This window comes from Bactrocera latifrons, unplaced genomic scaffold, assembly GCF_001853355.1.
Source record: "Bactrocera latifrons isolate USDA-ARS-PBARC rearing strain unplaced genomic scaffold, ASM185335v1 scaffold_295, whole genome shotgun sequence".
NCBI lineage: Eukaryota > Metazoa > Arthropoda > Insecta > Diptera > Tephritidae > Bactrocera > Bactrocera latifrons.
Window position 1 is genome coordinate 132,606 of NW_017536574.1, and position 16,974 is coordinate 149,579.

General features: G+C 37.4%; 2 protein-coding genes across 11 annotated transcripts in view; one reads left to right on the forward strand and one right to left on the reverse strand.

Moving 5' to 3' along the window:
* Positions 1–4,613: 4,613 nt before the first annotated feature.
* On the reverse strand, positions 4,614–5,640 carry LOC108970270. The gene is made up of 2 exons (XM_018935556.1): positions 5,200–5,640; positions 4,614–5,121 (listed from the first exon to the last, which is right to left on the reverse strand). Exons 1-2 carry the CDS (start codon positions 5,522–5,524, stop codon positions 4,859–4,861), a joined length of 588 nt encoding a protein of 195 aa, XP_018791101.1. The 5' UTR covers positions 5,525–5,640; the 3' UTR covers positions 4,614–4,858.
* A 1,710-nt stretch (positions 5,641–7,350) lies between these two features.
* The window catches only part of LOC108970275 (protein unc-79 homolog), a 30,659-nt gene continuing 21,035 nt past the window's right edge, over positions 7,351–16,974 (forward strand). For 8 of the 10 annotated variants that reach the window (XM_018935564.1, XM_018935566.1, XM_018935571.1 and 5 more), the window contains exons 1-13: positions 7,351–7,429; positions 7,704–7,812; positions 12,416–12,535; positions 12,619–12,780; positions 12,848–13,018; positions 13,364–13,453; positions 13,520–13,705; positions 13,783–14,475; positions 14,536–14,624; positions 14,705–15,257; positions 15,323–15,594; positions 15,668–15,769; positions 16,566–16,710. In XM_018935564.1, coding sequence (XP_018791109.1) covers positions 7,758–7,812; positions 12,416–12,535; positions 12,619–12,780; positions 12,848–13,018; positions 13,364–13,453; positions 13,520–13,705; positions 13,783–14,475; positions 14,536–14,624; positions 14,705–15,257; positions 15,323–15,594; positions 15,668–15,769; positions 16,566–16,710 — 2,638 coding nt within the window. In that variant the 5' untranslated portion in view covers positions 7,351–7,429; positions 7,704–7,757. The remainder of the gene's footprint in view (positions 7,430–7,703; positions 7,813–12,415; positions 12,536–12,618; positions 12,781–12,847; positions 13,019–13,363; positions 13,454–13,519; positions 13,706–13,782; positions 14,476–14,535; positions 14,625–14,704; positions 15,258–15,322; positions 15,595–15,667; positions 15,770–16,565; positions 16,711–16,974) is intronic. The other 2 variants (XM_018935565.1, XM_018935569.1) reach the window with 1 other exon arrangement.

Consider the following 16,974-nt stretch of genomic DNA (forward strand, 5'->3'; position numbering starts at 1 on the left):
GAAAACTATGTTAGAAATTGGAAAGCTAGAGATATAATCATTCAAAATAAATGGGAATATCTATTATATATATAAAATTTTTTTTTAACTAAAACCCTTTCTTTTCTTGCGTCATAAGCCTAGGCGAACTTCAGTTTCTCATGAATCACCAAAGAGAAAAATTAGGAAGTAAGAGATAAGATCAGGTATAACCGTCCATTTCATACTCTTCCAACTTACAAGGATTAAATCCAGGGAATTATAGGAACATAAGGCCTGTTAGAAGGATGGAGTCATGTATTGAAGTTCACGCAAGTGAGGAAAGTTCTCGGATCACCATTAATTTGGAAGTGGCCAGAAACGATTCTTTCACATATGACTCAAGCAGCTCACGACTTCCGGTCTTCCGTTTGAAGGCTAGTTAAAGTGAGAAGGCGAAAGATCCTCTCCGCAGGGTTGTGCGCTGGGTTTGGAACCCGCCACGTAAAAAAACATGCACCTGGAATGTCCAGTCTTTTAATTGGGAAGGTGCCGCTGCCCAGCTGGTTGATGTCCTCGTGAAAATAAAGGCTGGCTTCACCGTCGTCCAAGAAATGCGACGGACAGGACAAGAACAGAGACGAGTAGGTCCTTGTGGCATTTACTACAGTGGCCATATAAAGGAGCGCAAATATGGTGTGGGATTCGTGGTGGGGAAGAGACTCCGTCACCGAGTACTATCGGCGAAGAACTGATAAGGAGCATGCATCAGCTTCTTTGTAAAATATGGACGGACGAAAGCATGCCCAACTATTGGAATTTAAGTGTGCTATACCCAAACCATAAAAGGGATACCCCACAATCTACGCCAACTACCGTGGAATAAGCCTTCTCAGCATCGCGTATAAGGTTCTATGGAGACATATGGTGTAGAGGCTTGGACGATGACAACAACTTAGTTCACGTTACGAGTTTTCGAGAGAAACGAAGAAAAAACTGGCGCGCTGTTAACTCGACTATAATCACGTAAGCGGTGTCTACGAAAGGATTCTCTCTGAATTTCAATTATAAATCTGGCACATTGACGAATATTTTCGGTAAATGGTAAACAAAGGATTTCTTATAATACAAGTATTTGCACTAGGTGAACTTGGTTGTTGTATCTTAAGTGGTTTTCGATATATATGTATACATTAAGCTTATTAGAGGGCGAGCCACACTCTTCTTTTTTCAACCGCAGGTCCGATTTTCTGTTGTGATCTCTTGATCTCCAAATTAAAGTTCTACATCTTAATTTACTCCTTAATTATGAAAACGCCTATGATTACGCCCACCTATGAATTCCGCCTTTTTTCTTAGAAACATGTGTACCAAGTTTCATCAAGACATATATCTTAAATTATATTCAAGTTACAACTTCCACGGACGAACGGTTTTGAACTCGCCTCGTCATCCTGATAATTTATATATACTCGGACATATGTATGTATATAACCCTATATCTATCTCGCTTAGTTTTAAGTCATACGTACAACCGTTAGATGAAACTCTGTAGCAACGTGTTGTATGAGTATATAGAACCTAATTTAAAACTTCTTAGTCAGTGAAGGGTTAATATTGCATGAAAACAACTTTATTGTGCTACTTATTGCACAAATAAAACAAATTTTTTGTCGCTAATCGCTTGCCAATGCATTGTTTTATTTGTTCATTGGAGGTCAGTCGGTTAGTCCAACGCATCGGCGTTCAATTCTATTTATTCTAGTTTCCGTCTCTATTCAAACGCTGCAATAAACCATTGTTCGACCGAAACTGCTACTTGTTCAACTTTTCATTCATTTATTGTATTCCTACTATGTTCTTCAATTATTCCTTCGCAGCAAGGAGAAGCCAGAAAGTTTCTGTGTTCGCTTTTTTTGGTAGAAACAATTGGCAATACTTGTAATGGAGCAATGGCACAAAGACGATTGTGCGATCGATAGTAAGTTTCCATACCGGTGGCTGGACAACAGAAATGGGACAATAGAGTTGTATTTAAGAGCACTTGTTCAATTTCCAACTTAGTTTACGCGATTTAAAGTTGAAAACCTGCAACTAGATACGGTTAATTGTGACGCCTTTGCACGTGTAAGTTTTACTAATGTACTTGTTTAATCAGTTTTTTCGTAAGGCTCTACTTCGATGAACATTTTCAGAATTTTGTGTGATTTGTTGGCGATAGCTACTTCGCTACTGAATTAAAAAAATGCTACCTGCATAATATAGAGAGCAGTAATGCTTACTGTTCCTTATTTTCTATGGATGTTTTGACTAGCCTTCCTTTTTTTTATTTTTTTGGTTTTTTTGGTTTTTGCCAAAACGTCACAACTAAGCGAAAAAACATGAAGATAAGGAAAAGATTTAAAAGGTCATAAAAAAACCTGACACATACGAACGCCAAACCCTTTGAAGGTTTTACTATACTGACCTAGTACCATCACCCTGACTTGGAATTTCTCACCCCCCAGACAATAATCCCAAAGATGTTCCACAGTGTATCTAGTTGGCTGGCACAAAGCATCAGTGAAATGAGATCAACGAAAACATGCCTCATGCGAGTCGAAACAGTCCTCGAAGTGCTCGTGGTGAGCGGTACTTTAAAGTACTATCAAACGTAAACGTTTTGCTCTGTTAAACGTAACGGAAGAATTTTTATATTAGTTTTATACCTCATTAAAACAGTAATAAAGTTAGAAATATATATATGTATGTATATATAAACAAAATATATAACAATATTGCCCCATGAAAGCAATTATGCGTGGTGGTGGCCAGATCAATATGGCTATATTAAAAAGTTCCAAACATACCAATATACCAAGGAAAAGATGAAACTGTGGAATCAAAGTACGAAGGATTTGGTTTCGGGTAGGGTATGTTTTTGTCCCTCACAATAAATGAGTGGGGCAGGAACAAGAATGTGTACTTTGATAATTATTTTAACTCCTTTAGACTCCTAGAGTTCCTCCAACTCTAAAAATGTTTGCATATGGAACAGTTAGAGTCAATCGAAAGATCTTCCTTCAAACATGAAGCCAGACAAGCAAATGAAAAGAGGCGAGTTTGATTAACGATCAACAACAAATAAAGTAATTGTTTATAAATATATAGATAATAAATACTTATTATTGACGTCTAATTTGTATGGCACTGAGCAAACTAGAGTCAAGAAAAGAGGTCGAAAAGTCAAGGAAATACAAGTTCAATGTTCGTAGATTTTTTTGGGGCTTTTGGAAATAACGTTCGTTAATTCTAATGTCGTATACTGTCAACCACATGAAAAAATCACTCTGGCAGGATATTGACTTCCTGCTATTAAGGCCTAATGGCGCAAAAGGATATTGGTGCCAATAAATGAAGCTTGAGTCAGACGCCAACACAGTCAAGCAAGAAACGTCGTGGTTGCAACTGATGTTCGACTTGGGAGTATACGGATATTGGCCAATAATTGTTGAAATCCGATGAAGATGTGAGATGTGCAGCATAAAAAAGATTCCGTCCAAACCGCATTCGAAATGCCAACATTGTTAATTGAATGTTAATTGTTAATAATTGAAAATTTGCAAGCTCTTCAAACTTGACAGTACATTTAAATAAAAATAAATTAGAAATACTAATTTTTTTGAGCTTGGTCCACTAAGGGCTAGATCAAACGTCTTCTGATCATAAACAGAGCCCTCAAATTATTAAGAAGGGCTATACTAGTAGCACACTTTTGTCGCAATTTACTGTGGAGTTAATAAAGGTAGCGAAGGTTTGCCTAAGTATGACTTTTTGTACTCATATGTATGTATATGGATAGCAATTAATCACACAATTATTGGTAATGATTGAAAATATTAAATTCCAATATTGATTACAGCTATTAAACTTACGCTTAAACACCAAAATTTTAGTGGAGACGTCAATTTACTGTAGAATTAAGCAAGCAAATATTTTGAGGAATAAAAAAGGGGATTTTTTAACTGCAGACACGCGAAGACACATATCAAAAAAATAAAAATCACATAGAACTTGAATACCAAGAAGTTTGCGGGGCATTACTATGGATTCATTCCGATCCAGACGAAATTTCAACACCAAAAGAAATCATAAACAGCGGTAAATGGGCGAAGATAAGTATAGTAAGTGCAGAAACCGAAAGTAAGCGTGTGCTTACAACTGCAGCTTAGCCCAATTCTGTTTGCGGCTAGCCTGCCAAATTCTTGTGGAAACATGGCAAAAAGGCAGGATATTGGTTACCTGTAACGTTGACCTTCACAAGCACCCGCCAGTTTGTGTGTTAATATCAGATTAACAAATGGTTAGCAGGGATAATCGCCGTGTTGAATAAACAAGTCTACCGGACACACACAACACCCCTAGTAAACTGTGGAGGGTTGCAATGCAAGCTACACCCAACACAGCGGAGCTTGTAGCCGGCGCATTTGGCTAACAGCTGCAAATGTCTTCTTTTCCGGCTGGTTTAACTGAACCTTGAACTTTGATTGTTATTGTAGGCGTGTTAGTTACAGCAGGGGAAGCAAAATATATTTCAAAAACATACCAGGCTTTCTTCAATTCCAGTCTCCTCCTTAAAATATGCAATGAAAAGTCGACGCCTTTTTTTTTTTTAAATGTTAATGACAAATTTTATAAACAAAATAAATTTGCCGCAAATAGCATAAAATCGTATTGTGACGTTAGGTCTAAATAAAATGTTGGAAACTATAAAAATTCACACAAAGATTTTTGCATATACCGAGAGTTTTTAAGTTGCCACACCACCACCAGCTGTATTTTTATGCCACGAAATCTCCAATCTCCAATTGCTTGCGTAAATTTCTGTCTTCCTTACTTTCACTCATCCTTTGGTGTTGATTTATTTGTTCGATTGTGTCACCTGTTCGATGGTATCATCTGAGATCGGCAGCGTGTGCAACTCTTCGTCCGATTCCGACTCGTTGGTTTCCTCTTCCACCTCATCACAGTCCCCTTCATCGTCGTCATTCCGGTCGGAACTTTGCCTGACAGCTTTCTTACTTGCACGTCGAAATACTGTGTGCCAATAGCTGGAAATGGAGTTCTTCAACGACTGTCGACTTGGCGCGTTTGGCATCAAATTGGTGGCATTAGAGTGTTCCGCTGCAAGCGCAATGGAAATCAGAAAGAAAAAAAGTTAAACGATTAGTTGATTGTTGTAATCATAGCACAGAAACACACCGATGCGCGTAACGCCACCTAGGCGTAAATGAAAGCGTCTCGCATGCTCCTTCTTTGGCTTATCCAGTTCACCATCTTTGTCTGCTTCCTCCTTGTCGATTTCGTCTTTCGGTTCGCCGCCATCTTCGGGCAATACATCACACGAACCAGTAGGCATCTCTTCGCCACCGTTATGTCGTCGGTGTGCCAATTTGAAGAAGCGCTTTAACGAGTTGGTCTTAGAGTTGTTCGCTTTGTGTGCTTCGCACGCCGCGTCGCCACGTTCTTCGGCACCGGGTAACGGTATGTCGTGTAATGGCGGTGCTGCAGATATGCTTTGCGACATCCTTCTTTGTTTGTGATTACTTTTGTTTTATTGTTGTTAATATTTGAAAATAAAATTTCAAGAATAAAAGACGATTTATTAGTTTTTTTGGAAAAATTTTAAAATCAATCTCAATACACAAAAACAGACAGATATTTCAAAAATATATGTGCAGGCATTTGAAGAGAAATGCGGTTAAGTAATGTTGAAAAAAATGATTTGTCTTAAAACAGGCACGACGAGAATCAAGCTTCAGTTCAAAATCGCCGGTAACAATTATAGGTCTCACACAGATTAAAAACTAACAACCAGACGTATTTATACATCAGGGACATTGGAACCCCGTGTTCTTAATATAAAATTTCTGTGCCATTGAGAACCACAGACAAGCTGATTGATGGAGTGCATTTCAAGCTAAGTCCAAGTAGCTATCTAATTTACCAATATTTCTCATTTCTCTTAAAACTAGCTAAAATAACCAAATTCGCTCAGGACAGCCCTCCCGAAAATTTAAAAATGGATATAACGGTACTGTTAAAACTACCAAATATGCAATAAAACAATAACTAAAGTAGCAGCGAAATTTTAACTCTCAGATGATATGAGACGATTCTATGGATGCAGGGGGCGAAATTGAAGTATAGACATGACACCGCACACTTTTAAGAGAAAACGCATATCTCAGGGCATGCTCGACCAATTTCAATCAAATTCGATATATGACATAACATCGGAATGTCACTGACAATGCAAAAATGAGTGAAACTAGACTTCTGGACTCGGCTTCGAATATAGCCGAGTTAACAACATTGCGCTAGTCATTTTTTCTTTTTGCTGTTGGGCGCCAATTGGAGATTGCAAGCGAAGCCAGGTATTTCTGCTTTGGATTTCGAGGCTGGCATTGTTGTTGGTGTTAATACTGATTCCTAGATAGACGAAATTGACTACGACCATGTCTTTACCTTAGATTGGTCAATAAACTTACCAAAAGTCATTTCAATAGAAAATGTTTGGGCTTTAATTAAAGCCAAAATATTAAGAAAACATTTAACCTCAACAAAAGATTTGATTCGGCTACTTCAACGTACTATGCGGATAGCTTGCAAGCTTCATATAGCTCTAGGAAGCTAACGCACTTTCTTTAATGTTCGCTGGGTGTGATGAAGGTCAGGCCAAAATATCGACTGATGACGTAAGAATAAGAAGCCGGCAAAAAATTGGAATGGAATTGCAATGTGCAAGAAGACGATAATCACAATGCGACCACTACCTGTTGAGCACCTATTTGTCTACAACTCCTACCAATACACGTCCAAAACTGTGCTGATAAAGTTCAAACAGCTGATAATGTTTGTAAACAAAGTGCTGAGCCGGCGCATTGCGTCGACAGCTGGCCGAACGATGATAACACTAACACAAATGCATAACGGGAAATGTAAATATTTACAGCAACAAACACTTGTGGCTTCATAACTTCCCATACAAATGAGTAGTTGTTTTGTTTACACACGGTAAATGAAAAGGTAAACAAAGCAGCGGTTATCGTCACAGCGCATGTCCTGCCGCCAACAGCTGTTCACGATGTGGCGATGAGACTGCGCGCAAAGGCGGGGGCAGCTATTGATTTTACGAAATGCCAAAACGTTTATCAGTAAAGTAAAAAGCGGGTTTGGGTATCGGAGAACATTCCACAGCTGCCACTGTGAGGGGTTGTCATACCTCAGCCTCGCTGCCGAGCAGTTCCGTTGCACAATTCTCCGCTTCGAGCACTTTCACCGTATAGATAACTGTCGTGCTGGTGGATACATACACGCGAAAATTTTCATTTGCGAACACTTTAGGTGGAGATTTTGGTAGCTGCAGTGCGTGTATACGATAATCTTGTGAAAAATTGCAAATTTATTAAAAAAATTAACAAATTTTGAGGCAAGTTCTTCACAATTTTATGGCAGAGTGTTTGTTTATTGTGTGGAATCAAAAAGTTAGCTATTTTCTTGCGATAACTGTGAAACTTTTGCATGAGATTCTACAGCATCCGTAGAAAGTAGGGCGTAGTTCTTATATAATTGCTGAAGTTTTGAAAATTTTGATGAAAATTACTATAATTAGTAAAAACAGGTTCATTAAAGACAATAAATTTACTATTTGATATTTTTCTATAAGAACTTCCTTTACATTACTTACTTTTCGTATTTTGCAGAATGCCAACTGCTTTGGGAGCGGCTTTGGCGATGGGAAGGATTTGCCTGATATAATGTCTGATACCTTCAAAAATCAGCTTGTCAATATGGGCACTCGCGCAGCTGCTTGTAAGTTGAAAAATATTCTAATATGCACTAAAAACTAACATAAAATCTATATATACATACATATGTTTATAGTATATAGTTACTATGTAAATATATATATAAAAGACCTGTTTCCTGCGGTCTGTTCCAAGCTTTTACTTAATATTTATACTTGCGTAAAGCCATGCAAGACCTCCAGTTTCATTAAGCCGTTGAATATTTTTCACTAATGTATTGTGAGAATCGATTTCTAGCGTATTTGTCGAGTAATACATACACTTACATACTTACATATGCATAACTCCACAATTTTAAATAGAATCATATTTAGCTTAAGTCTTATATCTTAAGAACGGCTATTAAGCCCAAACATCTCTCTATAAGTCTTAAACATTTCTTACAAAAATTATTAAATTAAATCTGTTTGATATCAGCCGCTTTTGTCAGGGATTAGTTACTATTTTGAAGGAAAAGCTTTGATCGATCATAAATAACTCAACTATCCAAAAAATACCGACAACCGAAGGCATATAATGTCTGGCAAAAATATGACAAAAATGCGATACGATCGACCATAAGGATATTRAAAACATGTTTATTAATAATTGAGGCAAAGAAGTATCCAAAAATTTTAAATAAAAGTCAAAATATATAATTATTCATCAAAATTTTACACTTATGCCAACGATTTTTCTAATCTTCGAAACACTTTTCACAAGCACTCATTGCGATGACTTTCAGCTCTTCGATCGACAGAAAACGGGTTCCATTTCGATGATTGACTTGTTTGCATGTCAAACTCATAAATCCATGTCTCATTGGCAGTTAATAGACTCTGCATGAATATGGTATCGGAATTCGCACGATCAAGCATGTCCACAGAGACCTGTTCGTAGGCTTGTGTTTTTGGTAAAACTGAATACGAATAAGTCTTCTCCAACATTCGCAATGATTCCGCACACGAAATTTGGTTAGAAATACGATATTTCAGTCAGATTCTTTATTTCATATTTTTATCCATTGTAAAGATCGCTACGCTCTACTGAGAGGTACATACATTTATAAACAGGTACTATAAACAAACTGGTTTATGTTTAGCATAGTAATTAAGGGGTTACGTGGGTATATCGGGTAAAAAACTGCACTTTTTCAAAAAAAATTTCTCTTATAAAAAAATAAATATTTTATTATAATTTTTTATTGTTGCAAACACAGACTATTAAGAATTCGAAAAAATTTTCGAAAAAAAAATATGCCAGCGTTGGCAGGATAACTCCTTATGGGATAATCTAAAGTGAAAAAAACGTGTTTTAGTTAAAAATCAGGGTTTTCATTTGCTACTCCGTAGCAACAATTTCTATAATTATTGCTATGCTATCGCTACCGCTCTCACTTTGTCGGGAGCCACAGCAGAGCCATAACATAGTTTGTATGGCAGCTATATGCTATAGTAAGCCGATCTGAACAATTTCTTCGGAGATTACAGTGTTGCCTTAAATAATAATCTATATGAAATTTCTTAAAGATACTTTGTCAAATGTGAAAGTTTTCCATACAAGAACTTCATTCCGATCGTTCAGTTTATATGGCAGCTATATGTTATAGTGGTCCGGCAGTTCCGACAAGTTAGAAGCATCTTGAAGAGAATATGATGTTTGCAAAATTTCATAGCGATATCTTAAAAACTGTATGACTAGTTCGTATATAAGTTAAAAAACGTCTAGTTAGTTTTAATAAAGAAAATGTATTTCGGGAGCTATGCTCCTTTTTTTGGGAGCAAGTTTCCACTACAAGTGTCGCACTCTCAGAGATTTAGTGGTATCCTATTATATTACTTTGTATCATATGATATTAATGCATCATAGCATAAAACTCGCCCCAGGCTATATATAACCAACAGATCTTATGTACTTGAAATTACATCCCTGGATTTAATACTTGCAAGTTCCTTATTTGTTTCTTTTTGTTTTAAGCAGTGCTTTGTCAATATATTATATCTGAAATAATTAAAAAACATATTAAAGTGAATGAAGTAACTGAAAAATTCGCTTTTACAAAACAAAACAGCACCCCGAATTGAGTATGTGTATATGAGTATAATTATATCATAGGGGTCATAGGTTAGACGCACCAACATTTTTTTTTGTATTTATAATCATGCTTGTTCTTATTGTCTAAAATGATTTTCTTATCAAAGTTCGAATCTTGTCCGAAAAATATTTGCTAATAGTAGGTTGTTTAGCGAAAAAATTACTATACATTCGAAAATTCCAGAAATGTCTATGGCAATTACGTTCGTTTTCGGTTCGTCATTGAAATAGACCAATTTTCTTTTGTCTTGCGTAAACAAGTGCAGTTTTTCTATTGAGAAAGTATTCAAAATAAACAAATAAATTGTTTTCGAGCTACATTTAACATAGTAATGGGAAAAGCAGCTAGTCTGAGCTGATTGGTAAAGTAGACTTTTTTCATTCCCGAAGACTATCCAATCGAAACATTGCCAAACAGATAAAATGCAGCTCCAGAACCGTTGCTAGATATTTAAAGGATCCAGAGGCATATGGAAAAAACTTTAAAGGAAAAAATAAAGACCTGTCTGAAAAATCAGTATGCAAAATTTGTAGAATTGCGTCAAATTCGACGAAGTCTGCCGCTAAGCTTAAGGAATTAGGCAGAGTAAAAGCAAGCCTTTCAACTGTTTAGCGGACGATCAGAAATGCAGAATACATAAAGCGTTTAACAATCAAGAAATAACCCGCTCAGAATGAACTGCACAAAGAGAAACGGCTTCGATTAGCGAAAGAATACGTGACGTGGACTATTCAATCTGCCACACGACTTAATGATTGGCGTTCAGCTGTTTTTACTGATGAAAAACGTTTAGATGGCCCTGATGGCTTCCAATATTATTATCACGATTTGCGGAAAGATGAGATATATTTAAGTCGCCACCATAGCCGAGAAGGTGGAGTCATGGTGTGGGGTGCCATCACGTTTTATGAAACAATTGACTCGGTTCATCGACCATCATTGTTGGAGTCCGCATTTCCACAATTAAGAGATCTCTTTACACCAGTTCCTTGGATTTGTCAACAAGACAATGCTCACATTTATAACGCCCGAGTAATAAAGTCGTTTATTTCGAGCCAAAACGTTAGTGTCATGACCTGACTACCATATTCTCCATATCTTAACATAACTGAAAATGTTTGTGGCTGGCTAACATGGAAGGTATACGAAGGAGAAAAGCGATACGAAGATACGGAAACATTAACTGCAGCTATTAAACGTGCTTGAATTGAGATTTCCTTGAGCTACATATGTAGCTTCCCTGTATCATTTTATGAAGAACCGGATAGAAGGTATTACTAACAATGGAGGAAGTACTCACTACTGAAATTATTAATTTTTATTGCTAATAAATCAGATATTTAAATTATCATTAATTTGTCCATGTTTTTGCATATCAACTTTTTTTCAATCATCATTAAAATAATAAATATTTACACAATTGTAATGCAAATTCACCTTTTAGATAAACCTCTGTTCGACAATTACCCGACAATTCATTGTTGCAAAATTTCTTTTCAGCGAGAATTCTTTAAGGTACTGAGAAATAAAAAATGTGAGGCCAGATCCTCTGCTAATTTTGCATTTTACGCTAATTTTCAAAATTAATTTGTGTACTCTTTCTATGGTTTCGTCCATAATATCTTCTTTTTAACTTCCATTGACTTCGGTGTTATACAAGTAAAACCTGAATTCAGAATTCAGTAAACTATTTACGAATGGGCTTCCACCTGACTTGATACCTAGTGACCGAAAGAAACTAGTGCCGAGTATAGAATGCCAAATAGTTATTTTCTATAATAATTAACAAATGCCTGCTATGCTAAACAGCATAAGTATCGTCAAGCTAGACGTTTTTTCTTTAAGACGACGACACGAGAGACACAATACGGAATCTGATGTCATTAAAGCCGAAGGAGTTAAAATTGCTCAGCTACATATGTAAACAAAAATTTACTCCGTTCACGATTTTCACTGAAAATATTATGTCAAGCATTTCACTACGACTAGATAATATATGTAGATTTAAAAGTTTTTAGCGACTAATGTTTGGAAGATGAATTAACCTAGAATGCCATCGGAAATACGAAAATTTTTTTGTTTTTGACCAGGCGCTAACTTGGCAGAATGAATTTAGTAACTAGAATTTCATACCATAGAGCCATATTCCAATGGAGGCCTAAGCAAATTTGGAAAAAAACTTTAAATAAAATACGGATCTCTAAATTCTTTTGACAATCTATATCAATCTGTGTTTGTGTTGGGAAGAAGGTTCTATCACGAAGTTCATTCGTCAACTAAGTTCATGACGATAGTGATAACAACGTAAATCGGTAAAAGACAACTTGGTATGCAATTATACCCGAAATGAAGAAGTTAAAAGGAGGCGAAAATGCCTTCGCTTACTTTTTGAAAGAAGCTTCCTCGCATTCTCTTCGTTATGTGTAAAATAAATTAACAAGAAATCATCTTTCACGAAATATCTAAATATATTTATTAAATAAGTATTTATTTATGCGACAATTTATATAAATAATTACGCTCTCTCTTTTAGTCCAAGCCAAATTGCGATGTCTCCATGATTCGCATGTACGCCTGCTACAAAATACCCAACCCACGCCCTCTGGCGTCGATATTGCTAACAATATCAAATACTTTTCACAAACCCTATTAAGTAAGTTACTCACTAAACACCGACTTTTCGCAAAGTATTGTCGAGATTTACATATATATATATATATGATCCTTTCTACGCAGCTGTCCTCAAAGATGTACGTACCTCACCACACGAACTTATACGCGACCCCTCCGAGGATCCCACACGCATGTCAGCCTACCCAAATCTTGAATATGGTAACCTCTATAATGCTCTTACAATGCTCATTGATGTGGCACCGTGCATACAATATGGACAAATCGGTGAGTGCAGATAGAGATTTATGCAGGTATTCAATTTATAAAATATCTTTTCTCTACTAATTCGCAGTGTTTGGAAAGGCTCTGTTGCAGTGTCTTTGCTGCATACTACCTTTCCTAGATAAGGATTTAATTGACAATTTACCCTATCTGGTCAGCTCTACTATGTCTGTACTACCACCAGCTTTACACCAAGATATCGTTAATGCACTATGCTACTATATTCTACCTTTTACTATAAGTAAGTATGAAATCGCAAACGGAAAACTGAGGTTTTTCAACCCTGTATAAATCTATCAACAGTGAGAGACATGCTCAAACAGCATTGTCCAACTCTCAACTTATTTCAGAAACATCTAAAACGTTCACGTGTTTAAACACTTTCGCCTTTCGACAGGCTTAGGTAGAAAGTTTGATGAATTATGATCTAGAGATAACGCTCTAAATCATAGTTGTGTAAAGTATTTATTTTAGCTTCGCTGGAAAATCCGTTCCACTATAACCTAAAATAGAAAAATATAACAAACTTTCTCTTCAGTTTTTGAAAAAAATTCAAGCTTGAAATTTATATTATCCCATCCGACAGCCCGACGCAGCGCAGATGAACAAGAATGTCAGGCATGTCAGGCAGTCTCTTCGGTCATTATGATGGTTCTTCAATATTCTCATAATCCCGGTAAGTACTCTTATTATATTGGTGACTTACAAATGTTTTGATAACTTTTGCAATGAACCTTTGCAGCACACCACTGTCAACTGCTAGAATGTCTGATGACACTTAAACATAATGTTGTCAAGGATATACTTTGCGTTATCGCATACGGCACCTCTATGTCACGTTCCTCGGCAGCCAAACTACTATTCTACTATTGGCCCGCTTTCGATCCGAACCTATTCGATCGTAAAGTTTTATTGTCCAAACTAACAAGTACGTAAGCCTTTATTTTATAGCAAAAATACGATTTACTTATAATTGAAACACAATCCCACTACTTCATTCCGCAGACGACATGGTGCCCTTTGTGTGTCAATGCGAACAATGCCCCAACGCTGGCAATGCTGAGGCGGCCAAAGTTTGTTTTGATCACAGCATAAGCATCAGCTATGCACCCGACTGTCCACCCCCACTTTATCTTTGCATTGAATGCGCCAATGAGATTCATCGCAAACATGCAAACCTCGAGTTTGGCGACATTCTCCATCCCATGCAGCAAGTCTCTATGGTATGTGAGAATAAGAATTGCCGCTCGACCGATAAGGCAGCCTTCTCGATCTGTTTCTCTACCGAGTGTGCTAGCTATAATGGAAATCACCCGATACGTTACTGCTCGCTGTGTCACAGCAATCGACACAATTCACGACGGGGTGGCGATCATGTGGTGCATCGTAGTCTCCAAATCATTTGGCAAATGGATCCAGAGATACAGATGCACATGGTGGAGTCCGTGATTAGTTTGTTACGCGAAGCTAAACCGCTTAATTTTGAGCCCGGCAAGGATGGTGCGGATGCGAAGAAAAACGGTGGCAATGGCACACCAGACACCATAACATTGGAAGAGCGCCAAATGTTGGGCCGCTATGGCATCTGGTTGTTAGTGGGTCGTTGCACACCGACTCCCGAAATGCCAGTGGAGGTATTAGGACGCATACTTAGTATGCTCTTTCATTGGTTCCATGTAACAGCGTGCTCATATGATGGTAAGTCGAGAGTACAGCCATTTACCGTATTTATTCTGTATTCCAATTAATCCCTCATAGTAGCTAGCCAAATCGAGAGCACCATCGAAAAACTTAAGGTGGAGCATGTCTGTAATTGGCTTAAGGAGATTTGTCGCATACATTACAATGTGAGTATTATATATAATATATAATAGTGTCTCATTACTACCTTATAATTATTAACACCAATTGCATTGTATCTTCACAGGTCTTTATCTCTTGTTTGCTACCACATCCGCCAGAGTATGCGCGTGTGGGAGGACACTGGGAGACATTAGCTTCACGAACTAGCCACCTGAAAGAGGGACTGCAACGTCTCATATGCCTGGTACCCTATGAAGTCATTACTTCTGAAATCTGGGACTATGTTATGCCACACTGGATGGAGGCAATCACCAACGATGTAGGCGAAAAGGAGTTGAATGAGCTAAAAATTGTACTTAGCAAAATACTCGATCCGGAAATGTCGCCACTCGGATTCGATGCTAAAACTATGTACAATTTTGTGGCGATACGGTTCGAAAAGACCACAGCTAAAGTGCAACAACAAGCATTGCATTGGTTGCAGATACTCACAAAGCTGGGTATACTGATACCACTGGTGCAGTTATTCGCCATGTTCGGCGATGGTGTACGTATCATGAAATATGGCGTGCAACATGAGCTCATGCGCGAAAAAGAAGGACAGGGTAAGGGACCAAAAACCCCGTTGAAGGAGACAAAAAACGAATTGGGTAATCCACCACGTCGAAGCTCGATTTGTAAGTTATAAAAGCTATTTAACTGAACTCTCCTAATGAGTTATTTTGTTAATGGCTTTGAATAGCTCCAGTAGTCGAAGACGACTCGGGCAATACATCCGCAATTTCGGATGACGAAGCGCCTACCAATCGTCACACTGAATTTTCTACAGATGCCGAGCACAATCTTACTTGTTGCATTCTCATGTTGGATATCTTGTTGAAGCAAATGGAGCTGCAGGACGTTGAACAGCACATGGGCATACACACCAGCGTCTGTGAGAATGTATCGCGCTTGATCAAGTGCATGGTCACTGCGGCACGTGTGGGCTTGAGCAGTCACGTCTGCTCACTTAAGGTAAAGAGTTCGGTTATACATATGTCTATTAAGAGGTGCAATTAGACAATTGTTTTGCCATCATTTAACTAAGGTGGCTGAGTGTGCTTATTGTGAGGCATCCATTATGTGGCACCAACTGGCGACCAAGCTGGTACAATTTATGGCACCACTGAATCCTGTACGCCCACCAGATGTAAGTAATTTATCAATTTTAAAATAATTTTTGCACCTCATGGTAAACAATTTCAAACCTCTCTGATCTTGTATATAGGAAATTTTATTAGAAGCATAACACGTGTCCATTACGTACGAGTCGACCATATCGCACAGGTTTTTATTTACAATTTTCAAATACTGTCTTCGCTTGGCTTTGGAACAGGACTCCGCTCCCTTCCACTTTCAGCTAGTACGATCTTTTTGTTTTGAAAAACCTGACAGTTTATAATTCCTTCAACTATTTTGAGGACCTCATAAGGTTCATGCCATTGATTAATATATCTTATGCGTGAATCCCAAACAACCCAAGGTTTATCTGACTTATTTATTGTAATTTATAAGGAATGCTTGTGGAGATAGAACCTAATATCTGGTTGAGATGTTCAACTTGTCCCAAAATAGACGAAATTGTCGACAATGTCGATGTAAAGACTTTCCAGATGTGAACTCCAAGACGTCAGTACACTGATTATTCATTCAGTGATGTAAGATATTCTTCAGATCCATCAGAAAGAATTTTAATCCTAACGCGCACTATAATTCGAAGCCATTGACAATCTTCTAGCTCAGTGCATATGTGTACATATATAATATGTTCTTTTTTTTTAAATATGCTAAGAACTAGCTATAGTCCAATCAGCTTCATACATTGTGATCTATAGATAATTAAATACAAGCTCAGAAAACGCATTATAGAATAGTTACTCTAACATAATAATTATTTTACTAATAATTTTTTAACGTTTACGTGCTTTGCTTTCCGCTTTCCACAGATACCAATCGAAGATATCATCGAAGAAGAAAAATCCTCACGCAAGAGTCCACCCGAAAGTGACAAGGAGAAATCGCGCGAACGCGATGTATCACTATCAATGGCACCGCTGCCCATACCTTTGGGTCCACTAGGCGGTTTTGCAGGTGCTTCAATTTAAATTATATATATTCATTATAAATAGACATAACACACATACCCTCACCTAATTTCAAACGTATACAAACACATGCGGAACCCAAATTAAAATTTCTCCTTCGACCTACCTTAGAAGCAACGAAGAATTGGTGGAGAAATTTCGCCTACATTTGTACATACATATTATATGTAGAAGAAATTGGCTTAATCAAACAAATTGAAAATAGACCACTGTAAATTTGGCGTAATGCAACCACTTAATCTGTAAAAAC

Bases quoted from the DNA above. Each gene is read 5' to 3' on its own strand.
- LOC108970270 (XM_018935556.1), bottom strand. From the start codon at position 5,524: ATGTCGCAAAGCATATCTGCAGCACCGCCATTACACGACATACCGTTA. The intron at 5,122-5,199 runs GTGTGTTTCTGT...TTGCGCTTGCAG, and splicing joins AGGTGGCGTTACGCGCATCG to CGGAACACTCTAATGCCACC.